We start from the raw sequence: 18,042 nt of genomic DNA on the forward strand, positions 1-18,042 counted from the left end.
TGGTGTATATTGTTTGTATGCATCGATGAGTGTATGTTTGTGATAATGTTATTAGTTAGATGTAGGTATATGAGGGTCTTTTCCCGTGTGTCTATGTAAGTCAATGGGAAAATGGATTTGTGTGGATTTTTTTCAAACACCCGAGATCTCGCAACTTTAATCCTTTGTATTTTAATGAAAAAAAAAAAAATAAGAAAAATAAAGATAGTGTTGTGTTTGTATGAGTGTAAGTGTACTTTGTGTAATATTTGTTTTGTGATTCGTGGATGTTTTTTTTTGCGGTATATGTTTACTACTGGGTCTGAGGTGGCGGTAGAAAGGTGAGCGTTAGGTGTATTTTGAGTGGCGGTAAATAAACTCTAAATACCGGAGTGCGTAAGAAACCCGCGTTAGGAGCCTCTAACGCTGGTTTTTACGGATAACGCCGAACTCTAAATCTAGGCCCTAGGTAGGTAATGTACACGTGTCTTGAACACAACATGGCAGGAAATACTACTGCCCTAATAAAATTTTTGCAAAACTGCTGCCCTATAGTAATGCAAACATATGCACACTCCTGAACCTACCTACCTTATTTTCAACAAAGTACACCAAAAAAACACAAATACAATTTTGTTACAGAACTAAGTTGTAATCTTTTTTTAAATTGTATTCTCTATCGGAATCATGAAATAAACATTTTGGGTTTCATACCCTGTTAACTGGGTATGTTCTTGAGGTTGAGGTTTCAATGAGAAAAAATGCTTTTTCAAATACAAAAATAAATCTTAACGAGTAATTTCTCATACATGCTGTACCTCACAATTATTAAAATAAGTCATAAGTCAATGGGAAAACAATTATACAGTAAAGTGTCCCTTTAACGATAGATTACACAATTTTTACACAAGCAAGAGGTAAAGCTAGCAAGTGGGATGCTTAAGCAAACTACTACTAAGTATTATGTCAAACCCGTTGGGTGGGTTTTATTTTTAGATTAGGGTCTGGGCATGTAAAAGAGCTAAATGCACTTTTAAAAGGACATTATACTCATATGCTAAATCACTTGAAACTGATGCAGTATAAATGTAAAAAGCTGGCAGGAAAATATCACCTGAGCATCTCTATGTAAAAAAGGAAGATATTGTACCTCACAATCTCCTCAGCTCAGCAGAGTAAGTTCTGTGTAAAAAATTATGCTCAGCTGCTCCCAGCTGCAGGTAAAAAAAAATAAATGAGGAAATGAACAGCAGACAATCAGCATTAGCAGTGATGAGGTCATGAACTCTTACTGTGATCTCATGAGATTTGACTTAACTCTCATGAAATTTCATAGTAAGCTTCCTTTACCTGATTGGTGAAATAATATGAGAGTTCACGAGGCTCATCCTTTCAGCTGTCCCAGGACAGACACACTAAAATGCTGCTTAGAAATCCTTTACAATGGGATGTGGCTACTGAGGAACTTTTGAGGTAAAATATCTTACTTTTTTACATAGAAATGCTCAGGTTTTTACAGCTATGCTGCATCACTTTCAAGTGTTTAAACATTTGGGTATTAAGGCCCTTTAAGGGCAATGGGGAGCTTAGATCATTTTAGATAGATATTTTATTTGGGGGGTTGGTTGGGTGGTGGGTTTTACTGTTGGGGGTGTTTGTATTTTTTTGTACAGGTAAAAGAGCTTATTACTTTGGGGCAATGCCCCACAAAAGGCCCTTTTAAGAGCCATTGGTAGTTTATTGTAGGCTAGGGTTTATTTTTATTTGGGGGGGGGATTTTTTATTTTTATAGGGCTATTAGATTAGGTGTAATTCTTTTTTATTTTTGATAATGTGTTTAATTTTATTTTTACGTTATTTAGTGTTTGATTTTTTTGTAACTTAGTGGTTTTTTTTTGTAATTTAGTAATTTTAATAAGGTTAAATAGTATATTTAAATAATTTTAGTAGGGTTAGGTTTCTTTAATATGTAATTTTGTTTATTTAATTGCTAGTTTAATTTAATTGTAGTATAATAGTTAGGGTAGGTTAATTAATAGTTTAAAATGAGTTTAATTTAATTCTACAGGTAAGGTTTAATTTATATTAAGATAGGGATGTTGTAATTATAATTTAAAGTTAGCGGGTTGTTAGGTTTAGGGGTTAATATGGCGATAATAGGTTTAATTAGTGGTAGTGATGTGGGAGGCCAGAGGTTTAGGGGTTAATACTTTTATTAAGGTTGCGGCGGGGCGGGGAGCGGTGGAATAGTGGTTAATACATTTATTTAGGTTGTAGCGGGGTCGGCTAGCGGCGGGATAGGGGTTAATAACTTTTATTTAGGTGGCGGCGATGTCAGGGGCAGCAGATTAGGGGTGTTAAGACTCGGGGCTTATGTTAGGGTGTTAGGTGTAAACGTAACTTGTTTTCATCCATAGAAATCAATGGGATATCTGGCAGCATTGAACATAAGCTTTTGGTGCTTTCAGACTCCCATTGACTGAAAAAAGGTACGCTGGGCCGGAATAGCCACGAGCCTACCTGTTAGGGAAAAGGTGTCAAATAGAGCCGAATGTTTATTCGGAACATCTGTAATGATGTAAGCATTGATCTGCATTGGATTGAGACCGGTGGATCGTATTTTACATCATAAATTTTAAAATTTGCCGGTCTGTAGGCTTTAATAACTAGATCGGATCAAGCTCGCAACAAATACACTGCAGAATTCCAGCGTATTTGCGGTTAACGGCTTGATAGATATCCCCCATATTCTCGAATGCGCTTACCCAACATAACAATATGAATATTTCACATTCCAAGGTTCTTCAACTAGCAGAATATGTTCTATTTATTCATAAATACATTTCTACATATATCTAATGGTATTTTGGTACAATATATATCTATACCTATATGATTATATATAGGTATATATTCATACAGATATATAGGAATATCTATTTAAAAATACTTAGAACATATTCCCCCAGTATAACACTTTATTAAAAATTAATATTGCATAAATATGCTTTTACATGTTTTCATATACTTGACTGCAAAGGGCTCCAATGCACTTATAATATTTGTCTATATATGTATACATATGTATTTATGTGTATATATGTCTGTAAATACATATATACACACATACATACATACATACATATGTACACATTTAAAGTCATATATATATATATATACATACATACATATACATCTTTAGACATGTATATATATATCTCAATGTTAAAGTCCTTTTCCTGCCGTTTTTTTCATCTAACACCTGAGACCTCATATATTTAAACCCTTATAACTTTTTGTGCAATATTTTTTCCCAATATTTTTATTAGTGTTATTATGAGTATAACTGTACTGTTTAATGTATTTTTGATGTGTTTTGTGACACTTTTTGTTTCATTAAAGAGTTAACCAGAGCTCTGAGGTAACACTAATCATTCTAGCATAAATCGCAATTGCGCTCAAGCATTTGCATTTACTTTCAAATTGTAATACCAGCGCAATTTAACTTGCGATCAAACAATTGCGAAAACCTGTTATCGCTTGTTATCAAACTATAGCGCTCCACTCGTAATCTGACGTAATCAACAACATTGGCTGTTCCATACATTCCCCATCACTGGTTCAGAGTTGCCAAGTTCTAGTTTAATACATAGTTTAACTAACTGTACCTAAAACTCTATAGTGTCATCAATTAAAAATGATATCATAAATATAACTGCTGCTTGCCAACAAGCTCTAAGCTAGCAAAGTTAACGAGCAATTAGCGATCCTCTCGTAATGTAGCCCAATATGTTGTAACTGACCTATATAATTACAAGGATTGTAAGCAATGTCAAATTGAAGGGAGTGGTTGTGGTGTAACTGATTCTAAAGTTAGACCATGTGATATCTTTTTTTTTCTATAGAATGAGTGACAGCGTATATCCACTTACTGCCAGTAGCTGTGACTTAACAGCTCAAGACTTAATTCCCCTGTCTGTAGTTTGTGCCTCAGAAACATTATAGTTACAGCCATGTACACTAGCTCTCACCTATGTTTCTTCATATCTGCAGCATTTATAAGTAAGTTTGGCTTCTTCTAAATCCTGCAAAATGATTCCTCCTGCTGATCAAGATATTCACTAATCTAAGCTCTTCTATCACATTGCAGTACTAGAATTATTGTCTTTAACATTACTCACACCTTACAGGCACTATCACTCTCTCATCATGACTTGTGTTTTCTCATCTATCTGTTCCCATATCTCTGTGTAATTATTTTTTTTCTCTTTTAGATTATGTCTCTGCAGATCAGGTTACCCAGTTACCCTCAGAAGAATCAATCAGTGAAGGGACAGATATCACACTGAACTGTAGTTATGATGTAGTAGCATATAATATGTTCTGGTATGTGCAAAAACCTGGGCAAACCCTTCAGTATATTCTCCGGGATACATCTACTGAGGAATCTCTTGGGGAAGAACATAAAGGACACTTCAGCTATAAACATGACAAGGCAAACAAGGAATTCCCTCTGCACATCACCAGGGCGAGAAGCTCTGACTCTGGGACTTATTTTTGTGCTCTGAGAGACACACTGTGTGAAGAGCATAAACATGTTGTACAATAACATCACTTGCAAATATTTTTTACATCATTAGGTGACAGCAATGTACCATGAGAATTCAGCAGTGTCTATGTAAGAGAACAAATGCCATTTTGTACAGAATTATTTGTGTACTGGTTTCTAAGTTAGGTGTCTTTATCTAAAGATGTGACACTGAAACATTCTAAATTTAGCTAATCTTTTTATTATGATCATAACATCATTCTTTCAAAATGATGATAACTATTATCATTAATATTATTATTATTTTTAAAAGCATCATGTATTGGCAATAGTGAATACATAAAAATGTGTATTTGTTTGTTTTGCTTTCAAGGGGCAGCAAACACCTTATAATTTCTAGACATTGCTGTTGTCTTGCTACAGAATAACATATCAGACAAGTCTAAACAATTTTAAATGAAATAAAGATCTAATATGCTGCTTATGTATTTCAATAGTTACATTTCACCAACGACTCAACTTACTTGGAGGAACTTTAGTCTGTAGATGAGCAGGAAAGAAAATTTCAATTCTGAGGAAATTTTCTTTCCTAATATTTGAGGAAATTTGTTCCCCAAAATATTTGATGCATGCTCAAAATTTATGCACAACTATTGTAATCGTGCCCAATATAAGACAATGCTGAAAATATGGATGTTTGATTTTGAAATAGAACATTCAATGGCACAGTGGTTAATAAATGTGGCTTAGGATTTGTATTAAAACAAATGGCTGTGAGCACCCAGTGTGTCAGAAAACCTCCTATATATAAAGAAGGTAGGATCTAGTATTAAATAAAAGAAAAAAATTATATGTTGTTTTTGTTGAATCTCATAAACAAAATGATCAAGTGTTTATTACATTATATCTCTAAAGCAAAAGGAGGTATTAATAATCATATAGTGGGAGCTTCTATGTATTCAATATTGGGTGCTAACCCCCCATAACACAAACATGGATAAAAAGTTATATAATTCAAAAGCTATTGTTAGATCAGGTATGATTATTATTATTATTCTTTATTTATAAAGCGCCAACAGATTCCGCAGCGCTGCCCATGGGTACAAGAATTAAAAGTACAATGGAGAAAGAATACAATAAGATACAAAATGTTACAGACAAATACAGGAGGAATTGAGGGCCTTATTCCTGTGGGAACTTACAATCTAGATGGGTGGGAGGATGGGAAACAGGAGGTGAGGACTGCAAAGGTGAGAATGATATTAGTGAGGAGATAGATGAGGGCAACTGTTGGGTAAGTGAAGTTAATTTGTTAATGAGTCGGGTGATAAGCTTCCCTGAACAAAAAGGTCTTTAGGGAATGTTTAAAGGAAGAGAGGTTAGGGGAAAGTCTGACAGCTCAAGGAAGTGCATTCCAGAGGGTTGGTTCCGCACAAGAGTCCTGTAGTCTAGCATGAGAGGAGGTGATGGTAGAGGATGCAAGAAGCAGGTTATTGTTGGATCTTAGGGGGCGGGCTGGAGTATATTTGTTGATGAGTGAGGACAGGTTTTGTAGGTCAGGGTGAGAAATTTGAATTTAATTCTGCTGTGAATGGGGAGCCAGTGAAGGGACTCACAGAGAGGTGCAGCAGAAACAGAGCATCGAGAGAGGTGGATTAGCCTTGCAGATGCATTTAGGATGGATTGAAGGGGAGAGAGGTGGGAGAGAGGGAGGCAAGATAGTAAGTTATTACAGTAGTCAAGTCGGGAAATTACCAGGGAGTGGATTAGCTGTTTAGTAGTTTCATCAATCAGAAACGGACGAATTTTGGAGATATTGCATAGGTGGTTGCAGCAGGATGAAGAGAGCAAATGGACAAATGGATGTGGGGAATGAAGGACAGATTTGAGTCAAGTGTGACTCCGAGGCAGCGGACTTGGGGTGATCGGGAGATAGTGGTGTCGCCAACAGCAATGGAAAAATTAGAAACTGGAGTAGAGTTAGAGGGGGGGGGGGGATTATAAGTAGTTCGGTCTAGGACATGTTTATTTTTAGGTGGTGAGAGGCCATCCATGAGGAAATGCCAGATAAGCAGTCACTGATGTGAGAATTGACAGAAGGAGAGAGTGCAGGGGTGGAAAGGTAGATCTGAGTATCATCAGCATGGAGTTGATTGTTGAAGCTATAGCTGTTGATGAGTTTACCCAGTGAAGAAGTGTAAATAGAGAAGAGTAGAGGACCCAGGACAGAGCCTTGAGGTACTCCAACAGACAGAGGCAATAGAGAGGAGGAGTCAACAGCAAAAGAGATGGAGAAGGATCTGTTAGAGAGATAAGAGTGAATCCAGGAGAGGGCAGTGTCACAGAACCCAAGAGAGCTGAGAATCCATAGAAGAAGGGGATGGTCAATATTGTCAAAGGCAGCAGAGATGTCAAGTAAGATGAGTATAGAATAGTAGCCTTTCTTTTATCAGAAAGGAGATTGTTGGTAACCTTGGTGAGGGCAGTCTCAGTTGAGTGTTGGGGACAAAAGCCAGATTGCAGGGGGTCGAGCAATGAGTTGGAGGACAGGAAGTGGGTTAGGTGATCAAAAGCTAGTTTTTCAAGGATTTTTGAAGCTAGCGGGATCAATGATATGGGGCGGTAGTTTGCAGGAGAGTTAGGTTCAAGGGAGGGTTTTTTGAGGGTGACCTTTGCATGTTTGAAGGAGCCAGGGAATGAGTTGGTAGAAAGGGATAGGTTGAATATATGAGTAAGAGCCGGAGTGAGGGTGGGAGACAGAGAAGGTATTAGATGTGAAGGAATAGGGGCAGGTAGTGAGGTGTGAGGAAGACAATAGGGAAGCAACTTCACTCTCAGTGGTTGAAAGGAGGGTGCAGAGAGCAGCAGAGGGGGTGACTTGGAGTGAAGTTGGGAGATTGCAGACTTGTGTTGGGATGTTTCTTTGGATTGTAATTGTTTTATTTAAAAAGTAATCAGCCAGGTCTTGAGCACTGAATGCCGAGGAGGAGGGTGGTGCAGGCGGGTAGAGGAAAGAGTTGAAAATTATGAGAAGAGTCTTTTAAAGTTTAAAGAGTGTGTGGATATAAGAGAAGAGAAGTAGGTTTGCTAAGCTAGGTGAAGGGCAGAGGTGTAAGAGTAAAGAATGAACTTATAGTGCATGAAATCAGGTTCAGAGCGGGATTTCCTCCAGGCACATTCAGCAGTGGGGGAGCATTTTTGCAGGGGGCGTGTTTGCTGGGAGTGCCAGGGCTGGAGCTGATGACGTGGGGCTTTGCGAAGTTGGGGCAGAATGAGAGTGTCAAGTGCAGAGGAGAGAGTATTGTTATAGCAAGGTCAGGGTAGGATATCGTGGAAGTGTAGGGGAGATGTATTTAAATAACGTTGGAATAAGGAGTAAGGTTGGAGAGTTGGGGAGGGTCTACCGTGTGCAGATTTCTACAGGTGCGAGGGTGAGGGGGAGAAGTAGGTGTAGCCTGTATATTAAGATTAAAGGTGAGCAGATGGTGGTCTGAGATGGGAAATGGGTGAAAGGCAACATCGGGGGGGGGGGGTCAGGATGGATGAAAGTTAGACAGTTTCTGATAAAATGATTACAGGTAGACAAATGGAGACAGAGGAAATGGTTACCAGAGGAATCTAGCATAAATTAAAGGGGCATTTAAAAGCAGTTAGTGTGGCAGAAGCAGAACGACATAACAGAGGAATCTAGCAGACATTAAAGGGGTGTTTAAAAGCAGTCAGGGAGGCAGAAGCAGGAAGGCATGCCAGAGGAATCTAGCAGAAATTAAAGGGGCATTTAAAAGCAGTCAGGGAGGCAGTAGCAGGAAGGCATACCTGTAGAGAGATGAGATGAAGTAGGATTAGAAGCATTGTGGATATTGACCAAGTGAGTAACTCTGACACTTTTGACAGAGCCACTTAGAATCAGAGAGCCACGACTCGAATGAGCCTTAGGACTGCTGTATGTAGCAGTGAGAGTAATTAACTGATTCTAGGCAGCTGTTACAAGCAGTCTAGCTAGCCAGGAGTTACACACTTGAAAATTAGAGGAGGGAGGGGGGGGCAGGATGGATGAAATTTAGACAGTATCTGATAAAATGATTACAGGTAGACAAATGGAGACAGAGGAAATGGTTACCAGAGAAATCTAGCAGAAATTAAAGGGGCGTTTAAAAGCAGTCAGGGAGGCAGAAGCAGGAAGACATACCAGAGGAATCTAGCAGAAATTAAAAGGGGCATTTAAAAGCAGTCAGGGAGGCAGAAGCAGGAAAACACAAAACTCACAACAAACGATCCTTTAGAAATTGATAATACCGAAGATTTATATTATGATCTTGAGAAAAATCTCCTTAAAGAAATTAAATATGTTCTTGAGATAAAATACACGCAAAATTATATAGATCAAAAAATGGTACCTAGAGGCCTTAGATTAAAAAAGAACTGTACATTTACTTTACCTGAAACACTGTCTAAGGAATGGTATGAGGTGTTGGAAGTAGCCTCAACAAACTTGATGAAAATAATCATCAAGGCTAGACAAATGCAACTAATGGAAATTAAAAAAGAGATAGATATTTCTAAAAATAAACTGACAAGTTTAGAAACTAACGAGGAAGATAAAAACATCCAATCAGAAATTGTTAAAAGTCTCTCTGAACATAAGGAAACCATTATCATACAAAAAAACTCAAAATTTAATAGGGATTTAGAAGACTATAGAAAAGATGAGGAAGAAAACACAGATAACATAAACCCCACTAATGATATAAGTGATGTTGTGCAAAACTCTAGAAAAGAACCAGCACAAATATTTAGCAAAAGTGGCAATAATCCCAATACCAAAATACATAACCCTACTAATAAGAAAGACAAAAAGTCTCACCTAAATAGGGGACAGTCCCACTATTACCAATCTTACACAAATAAGGAGAATATACAGAGAGATGATAATAGAGAGAGACATTTTTTTTAAATCATCCTGATCAACAATACATATCTCCCGTTATAAGAGAACCATACCAAAGAAGAGGTGCCCAAAATTTTGAAGAAATTAATTTTTACAATAACAGATCTCCTTACGTATCCCATCATAATGATTCCAGAAATTTCAGGAATTACAATAGATATTCCCATCCACAACATCAATATGATCAACAATATTATGACAATAGAAATATATTCCAACACAGGAACAATTATGACAATAGGCAAAACAGAAACTTCTATGATCATCATACTGAAATCCGTGAACATTTTCACAATGAAAATCAAAATTGGAGAATACCACTGAAAAATAGATTCTCAGCATTACAACACACACCACACCAGAATAAGAATAGGACTCACTTCAACAGTAAGAATTCTAACACCAGTAAACAAACAGAAATTATGCATAATCCTCCTTTTTTAGGGGAATCCCCCGCAAGAGCGGGGACTTCAAAAGAACACATAGAACCAATAAAACCACAAAGAAATTTTCAAAACAAAAGAAGGCTAGAGGTAGAAGAGGGAGAAGAACCTCTAAACAAAACATTCAGAAAATAGAACCCAAAAACACTGGTATCTTTAACATAAGTAAAATTACCCTAGATGATAAACAAGAAAAGGTCCTAAGTAAAGGGTTATCCTTTGCTCCCTCTTGCAAATTGAACAAATTCGAGACTCTGATAAACATCAATCAATACATACGAAAATTGACGCTAAAAAGATATTTCATCAAGAACCCTTTACAAAATAAAACTTTTTCAACAAACAATAGTTTTGATCACGCAAATTTTAAGAAAAAATCAGATTTTTTTCCAACAAATGAAAAGAGTGAACATATAAAACTTTTCGAACAAAACATAAAAAAAAACTAGATTCAATAAACGAAAACAAATATTTCAAAAATAATCTCAGTAAAGGAGAAATTACAGTTATCAATAATTTGAAAAATAATAAAGACATAACAGTAAAACCAGCTGACAAAGGGGGGGGGGGCATTGTAATAATGGACACCAGTTATTATATAGAGGAATCAAACAGACTTCTACACAATACATCAACATACAAAAGACTCAAAATGAATCCCCTGAGTAAACAAGAACAAGAATTGAGTAGTATTCTAAAAGAGGCCAAAACTAAAGGAATTATAAGCAATTCCGAATTTGACTTTCTATCTGTAACCCATACTAAATTTCCTACCTTTTATTTCCTCCCAAAAATCCATAAAAATCTCACAAACCCTCCAGGCCGCCCTATTATTTCAGGGATTGAATCCATTTCGTCCAATGTCTCACAATATGTTGACTTCTTTTTACAAAAATACATCGTAGATTTACCATCATACTTAAAGGACTCTACCCATTTTTTAAATTATATCAAAAATCTTACTTGGCAGGAGAATTACATCCTTGTGACATGTGACGTCAACTCACTGTACACCAACATTGCACACAACATTGGTCTATCAGCTATTAAAGCATATCTAGATAAAGATGAAAATTTACCCATAAGTCAAAATAAATTTATATTGGATTGTATCCACTTTATTTTAAACAACAACAGTTTCATGTTCAATGAAGAAATCTACCTGCAAATAAAGGGTACTGCAATGGGCACAAGGTTCGCCCCCAGTTATGCTAATCTCTTCATGGGCCAGTTTGAAGAACAAAATATCTATAATGGCCCATGGGGGGCGAACCTTGTGCACTATTGCAGATACATAGATGACATTTTTATAATATGGAGAGGAGACATAGAGCTTCTTGAATCCTTTATGATAGACATCAATACCAACAATATGGGCATTTCATTCACACACGATTACAGTAGTCATAAAATTCACTTCCTAGACATTGAAGTAGAAATAATAAATAACCAGGTACATACCCAGACCTACTTCAAAGACATTGATGCCAACAATTATGTCCATTTTGAAAGTTGTCACCTGGCTCAGTGGAAATTAAATATTCCTAAAAGTCAGTTCATGAGGGTAAAAAAGAACTGCTCCTCCTTAGACACCTATAAATCACAATCAGAAATCCTCAGTACCAGATTTATTGAAAAAGGATATGACCCTAGACTAATAGAGAGGACACAGAAAGAAGTGGCCAATATAGACAGAGAATCACTTTTGACCACAAAAAACAAAGAAAAAAGAAATCCTCTTAAAAAGCACAGCTTAGAGGAAAATAACATGGACAATTTATTCATACCTTTTATCACTAACTATAGTGTACAACATTCAGAGATAAAAAAGATACTTAAAAAACACTGGTATCTCCTAAAACATGACCAAGTTCTAGGTCACAGATTAAAAAATCATCCAGATGTTATTTTCAAAAAAACAAAAAATCTAAAGAATTGGCTTTCACCCAGCGAATTCAAAAATAATAAAACGAAAAATCATAGAGATCTCAAAGGTGAAACACTTGGTTGGTTTCTACCCGTGCAACTCATGCAAGTCCTGCAAATATAGCTCAAAAATAAAAGAAATTAAGTCCACCACGACAGGTCAATTCACTAAAATTAGAGAACTGATTAGATGTACAGACAAAAACATTATCTATCGCATTCAATGCTCTTGTAAATTATTTTACTTCGGACAAACGAGCAGAATGTTAAAAGACAGAATACGTGAACACATATTAAAAATCGAACACGAATCTGTTGACACTAATCTCTATGCACATTTTAAAGAGAAACATTCTAGTAACCTGAAACATTTCAAATTCTGGGGAATTAAAAAGATGAATTTAGGCAATAGAGGAGGAAATATGAACACACTCCTCACCAAGAAAGAAGCGGAATTCATATATAACTATAAAAGTCTACACCCGTATGGTCTTAATTCTGAATTAGACCTCAATTTTATAATCTAAACTTCAAAGTACCTTAACAAATTATATGCCTTCCAAAAATAGATTTAACAACCTAAAAAAAGATGTAACTTCCAAAAAAGATCTGACTATCAAAAAAAGATATGTCTTTCAAAAAACGATATGTCTTTCAAAAAACGATATGTTTTTCAAAAAACGATATGCTTTTCAAAAAACGATATGTCTTTCAAAAAACGTTATGTTTTTCAAAAAACGATATGTCTTTTTTAAAAAAATTATGTTTTTTAAAAAAACGATATGTCTTTCAAAAAATGATGTCTTTCCTAAAACGATATGTCTTTCAAAAAACAATATATCTTTCTAAAAATGATATGTTTTTCAAAAAATGATATGTTTTTCAAAAAATTATGTTTTTCAAAAAACGATATGTCTTTCAAAAAAAGATATGTCTTTCAAAAAAAGATATGTCTTTCAAAAAACGATATGTCTTTCAAAAAAAGATATGTCTTTTAAAAAAGGATATGTTTCTCAAAAAAAGATATGTCTTTCAAATAAAGATGTGTTTTTGATATTATCAGATTTCTATAGTATTTCACTTCAATATTTTTAGAGTTAACTATACACACTACTTAATCACCACAAAAAATTTTTTTTGCAAATACGTATTGCTCGTGATTTTTTAAATATATATATTTTTTATATATATATATATTTTTGCATAATCTTTCATGTAAATATTTCATGTACAATTTTTTCTTGTATTTTCTCTGGTATATAGATCTACTGCACAATCTAAATGCTTTTACTCCAATCCTCATTAGTTCTAACATTCATCAAAATAGAACAAAATGTGGAGGTATTTATACACATATAACGAATGCTGATTAAACTGTGAAAAATCATGGTAAAACAAAGTCATATGACTTTCTTTCATCTAATCACATGACCCTCTCTGATCCAATCACAGAGAACCACAGTGTATTTAAATTCATGAAAGACCACAATGAGCATCTTGATAAAGGCCTGACTGGGCTGAAACGCGTAGAAATTTGCTCATAACTTGTGAAAATAAGTAGTAGGTAAGGTGGTTGAGATCAACTCTAATTCACAGAGCTGTTTTTCTCTTGGAAATACCATCATACCCATGATCTACTTTCTTATGTCCAGCACTGGAATCTGAATAATATGGACGCTGTTACAAACTTTACTTGCAATACTTCTGCTTGACTTACATATGCGGTAGGTGCGGTGCATTGAGCCATTTTAATATATGAATTGACTCTATATGCGTAATTCCCACCCATGACCCACATTTGTTGAAAGCAGTTTGATTCATTTTAACTTCAAAGAGACAAAGTTTGTCGTTGCCTACCATTACTCCTGCAATTTGACCTCCTGATTGGAACAGGCCCACAGCACGGGACATCCCGCAAATACGGCTGTGAAAGTGTCTTTGAAATTTAACTCACAGTCATTGGATACAAGCCAGAAGATTTTGCAAGTTTTTTGCTGTTTTATAAACAACGCAGAGGGAATCACCCAAGTTATACCTGCATTCATATAAACAGCTGGACCAAACACTCTAATCACTGGCCTGATTGTGTTAAGGACGGTAACATTGACTCTGTTTCTATTCTAACATTGTGTCATTTTGCAACATATATTTTTTCAGCTACTTACATCATTACACACTGATGTTTTGCATTATATGTTGATTCTTATCCTATTTTAATTGTACTGTTTTACTCTGTATCAGATGCCGGCATCGCTTATTGTAATACAAATATTTGTAATACATTTATAAACTTTTATTATAAGCTTGTGTAATCTACATTCCTTATAAAGTTTTTTACCTCTCATATGCTGTTTTTTACAGCGCGTTCCCATATCCCCTTGTTCTTTGTATATTTTGGTTTGATGTTAGGAGGTGCACTTACCTTTTGGGAATAGCATTTGAGATTTGAGCGTTGTATCTTATACCTACCCTGTTGTTTTGAGGCAGAAGCAGGAAGACATACCTCCTGGCTAGCTAGACTGCTTGTAACAGCTGCCTAGAATCAGTTCATTACTCTCACTGCTACATACAGCAGAAATTAAAGGGGCGTTTAAAAGCAGTCAGGGAGCCAGAAGCAGGAAGACATACCAGAGGAATCTAGCAGAAATTAAAGGGGCATTGTAAAGCAGTCAGGGAGGCAGAAGCAGGAAGACATACCTGTAGAGAGATGAGATGAAGTAGGATTAGAAGCATTGTGGATATTGACCCAGTGAGTAACTCGGCCACTTTTAACAGAGCCACTTAGAATCAGAGAGTCACAGCTCAAATCTGATAAAATGATTGCAGGTAAACAAATGGAGACCGAGGAAATGGTTACCAGAGGAATCAAGCAGAAATTAAAGGGGTGTTTAAAAGCAGTCAGGGATGCAGAAGCAGGAAGACATGCCAGAGGAATCTAACAGAAATTAAAGGGGCATTTAAAAGCAGTCAGGGAGGCAGTAGCAGGAAGACATACCTGTAGAGAGATGAGATGAAGTAGGATTAGAAGCATTGTGGATATTGACCAAGTGAGTAACTCTGACACTTTTGACAGAGCCACTTAGAATCAGAGAGCCACGACTCGAATGAGCCTTAGGCCTGCTGTATGTAGCAGTGAGAGTAATTAACTGATTCTAGGCAGCTGATACAAGCAGTCTAGCTAGCCAGGAGTTACACACTTGAAAATGAGGAGGGAGGGGGGGGGGCGGATGGATGAAAGTTAGACAGTATCTGATAAAATGATTACAGGTAGACAAATGGAGACAGAGGAAATGGTTACCAGAGAAATCTAGCAGAAATTAAAGGGGCGTTTAAAAGCAGTCAGGGAGGCAGAAGCAGGAAGACATACCAGAGGAATCTAGCAGAAATTAAAAGGGGCATTTAAAAGCAGTCAGGGAGGCAGAAGCAGGAAGACATACCTCCTGGCTAGCTAGACTGCTTGTAACAGCTGCCTAGAATCAGTTCATTACTCTCACTGCTAGATACAGCAGAAATTAAAGGGGCATTTAAAAGCAGTCAGGGAGGCAGAAGCAGGAAGACATACCAGAGGAATCTAGCAGAAATTAAAAGGGGCATTTAAAAGCAGTCAGGGAGGCAGAAGCAGGAAGACATACCTCCTGGCTAGCTAGACTGCTTGTAACAGCTGCCTAAAATCAGTTCATTACTCTCACTGCTACATACAGCAGAAATTAAAGGGGCATTTAAAAGCAGTCAGGGAGGCAGAAGCAGGAAGACATACCAGAGGAATCTAGCAGAAATTAAAGGGGCATTGTAAAGCAGTTAGGGAGGCAGAAGCAGGAAGACATACCAGAGGAATCTAGCAGAAATTAAAGTGCATTGAAAAGCAGTCAGGGAGGCAGAAGCAGGAAGACATACCAGAGGAATCTAGCAGAAATTAAAGGGGCATTGTAAAGCAGTCAGGGAGGCAGAAGCAGGAAGACATACCTGTAGAGAGATGAGATGAAGTAGGATTAGAAGCATTGTGGATATTGACCTAGTGAGTAACTCTGCCACTTTTAACAGAGCCACTTAGAATCAGAGAGTCACAGCTCAAATCTGATAAAATGATTACAGGTAAACAAATGGAGACAGAGGAAATGGTTACCAGAGCAATCAAGCAGAAATTAAAGGGGTGTTTAAAAGCAGTCAGGGAGGCAGAAGCAGGAATACATACCTGTAGAGCAGTGCTTTCCAAACTGTGTGTCGTGACACATTAGTGTGTCGGCGGTAGTGTGTAGGTGTGTCCCTGCTTCAGCACAAATGTTTTTGAATTTAAAATTATTTTTACTTTTTTTTTTTTAGTTTCCGACTTTCCACCTGCCTGCAACGCATATCACATGGTTGACACGTGATTGATACCTAGTGGGTCACAGATCATCTTAACCTATTGGCACAGCTTGGCGCGAACTGAAACTATTCCCATTGGCGGAACATTGGCTCTTGACTGCACGTGTAGACTCCTCAATCAGCTCGTGACTGCACGTGTAGTCTCCTCAATCAGCTCGTGACTGCACGTGTAGTCAGTGAGTGGGACAGCAGTGTGTTTGCAGCACGGGCAGTAGTCAGTCAGACTCGTAGAGCTCTGAGGACAGTAGCTTAAACGCTGAGCTAAATTCAGAAGTCAAAGTGTTGTTTTTTTTTTGCAGCTAGCTCCTAGTAGTGCATTGCTGCTCCTGCTCTTGATATATGGATAGGAAGTGGAAGCTTAAAAATGCTTGATGAAGAAATGCGAGTGTCTTTATCTGATATTCCACTAAATATTCAGAAACGTTGTTCATCCCATCAACCTCATACATCCCATTAAAATAATAAGTAGCTATTGGTGTTATTAAACTTTTTTTCATTCTTGCACATACTTACTGTTACTTGTAAATACATTTTTGTTATTATATAATTTATGTATGTGTCCGTATCTCTTAAAACAAGTTAGTTTAACCTCCTGTTTGCTAGTACAACTGAAATTACTGTCACAAAAATGATGTAGGTCTAAAAAGTGTGTCCCCAACATGAAAAGTTTGGAAAGCTCTGCTGTAGAGAGATGTGATGAAGTAGGATTAGGAGCATTGTGGATATTGACCCAGTGAGTAACTCTAACACTTTTGACAAAGTCACTTAGAATCAGAGAGCCACGGCTTAAATGAGCCTTAGGCCTGCTGTATGTAGCGATGAGAGTAATGAGCTGATTCTAGGCAGCTGTTACAAGCAGTCTAGCTTGCCAGGAGTTACACACTTGAAAATTAGAGGGGGGGGGGGGGGCAGAATGGATGAAAGTTAGACAGTATCTGATAAAATGATTACAGGTAGACAAATGGAGACAGAGGAAATGGTTATCAGAGGAATCTAGCAGAAATTAAAGGGGCGTTTAAAAGCAGTCAGGAAGGCAGAAGCAGGAAGACATACCAGAGGAATCTAGCAGATATTAAAGGTGTGTTTAAAAGCAGTCAGGGAGGCAGTGTCAGGATGCCAGAAATCAGACTGAGACGAGAAGTGCAAAAATAATCACACCTTTATTAATAGTAAAAAATAATAAAACAAGTCAAATAAGAAGCCAGGATTCAAAACCAAAGCTGGTAGTCAGACAAGCAGAGTCAGGTGCCAAAGCGACTAGTCAGACAAGCCGAGTCTGGAGCCAAAGCGAGTAGCCAGATGAGCCGGAATCAGGAACAAGGAGAACAACAGAGTCAGGAACAAGTCAGGGATCAGGAACCAGGAGGGACGTTAGTCAGCCAGGTAATACACAGGAGCTCTCACAAACAGGTTTAAGACAACACAAGGGCAAAGCATACTGAACAGGGGCCTTTAAATAATAAGTGATGACATCACAATTCTGAGACTGCATCCTGTCTCACACGGATGATGTACACCAGTCTGACCACAAAAGCAAGTGCAGGAAATGAGCAGCATCACAAAGTATGCACCAGAGTCAGCAAGAGAGGTGAGTAAAATTGCTGCCAGCAGCACATTGCAAAAAAAAAACAGGGAAAAAACCTTGACAGTACTCTCCCCTCAATGACCCCTCCCCAAAAGGCTTATTGGGGAAAAGGGCATGGAAGGCACGGAGGAGGGAAGGAGCATGAACATCAGAGGAGGGAACCCATGAATGCTCCTCCGGACCATAACCCCTCCAGTGAACCAAATACTGTACGCGGCCCCTGGACATACAAGAGTCAATAATGCTG

General features: G+C 37.3%; 1 gene segment (V, D, J or C); it reads left to right on the forward strand.

The window, feature by feature from the left end:
- Positions 1 to 4,588, forward strand: part of LOC128647125 (T cell receptor alpha variable 21-like) — a 76,640-nt gene extending 72,052 nt beyond the window's left edge. Inside the window, 1 exon segment of the V gene segment in view lies at positions 4,254 to 4,588. Within this exon segment, the coding sequence occupies positions 4,254 to 4,588 (335 nt within the window).
- Positions 4,589 to 18,042: the final 13,454 nt, after the last annotated feature.

The sequence above is a fragment of the Bombina bombina genome, chromosome 2, assembly GCF_027579735.1.
Source record: "Bombina bombina isolate aBomBom1 chromosome 2, aBomBom1.pri, whole genome shotgun sequence".
Taxonomy (NCBI): Eukaryota; Metazoa; Chordata; class Amphibia; order Anura; family Bombinatoridae; genus Bombina; species Bombina bombina.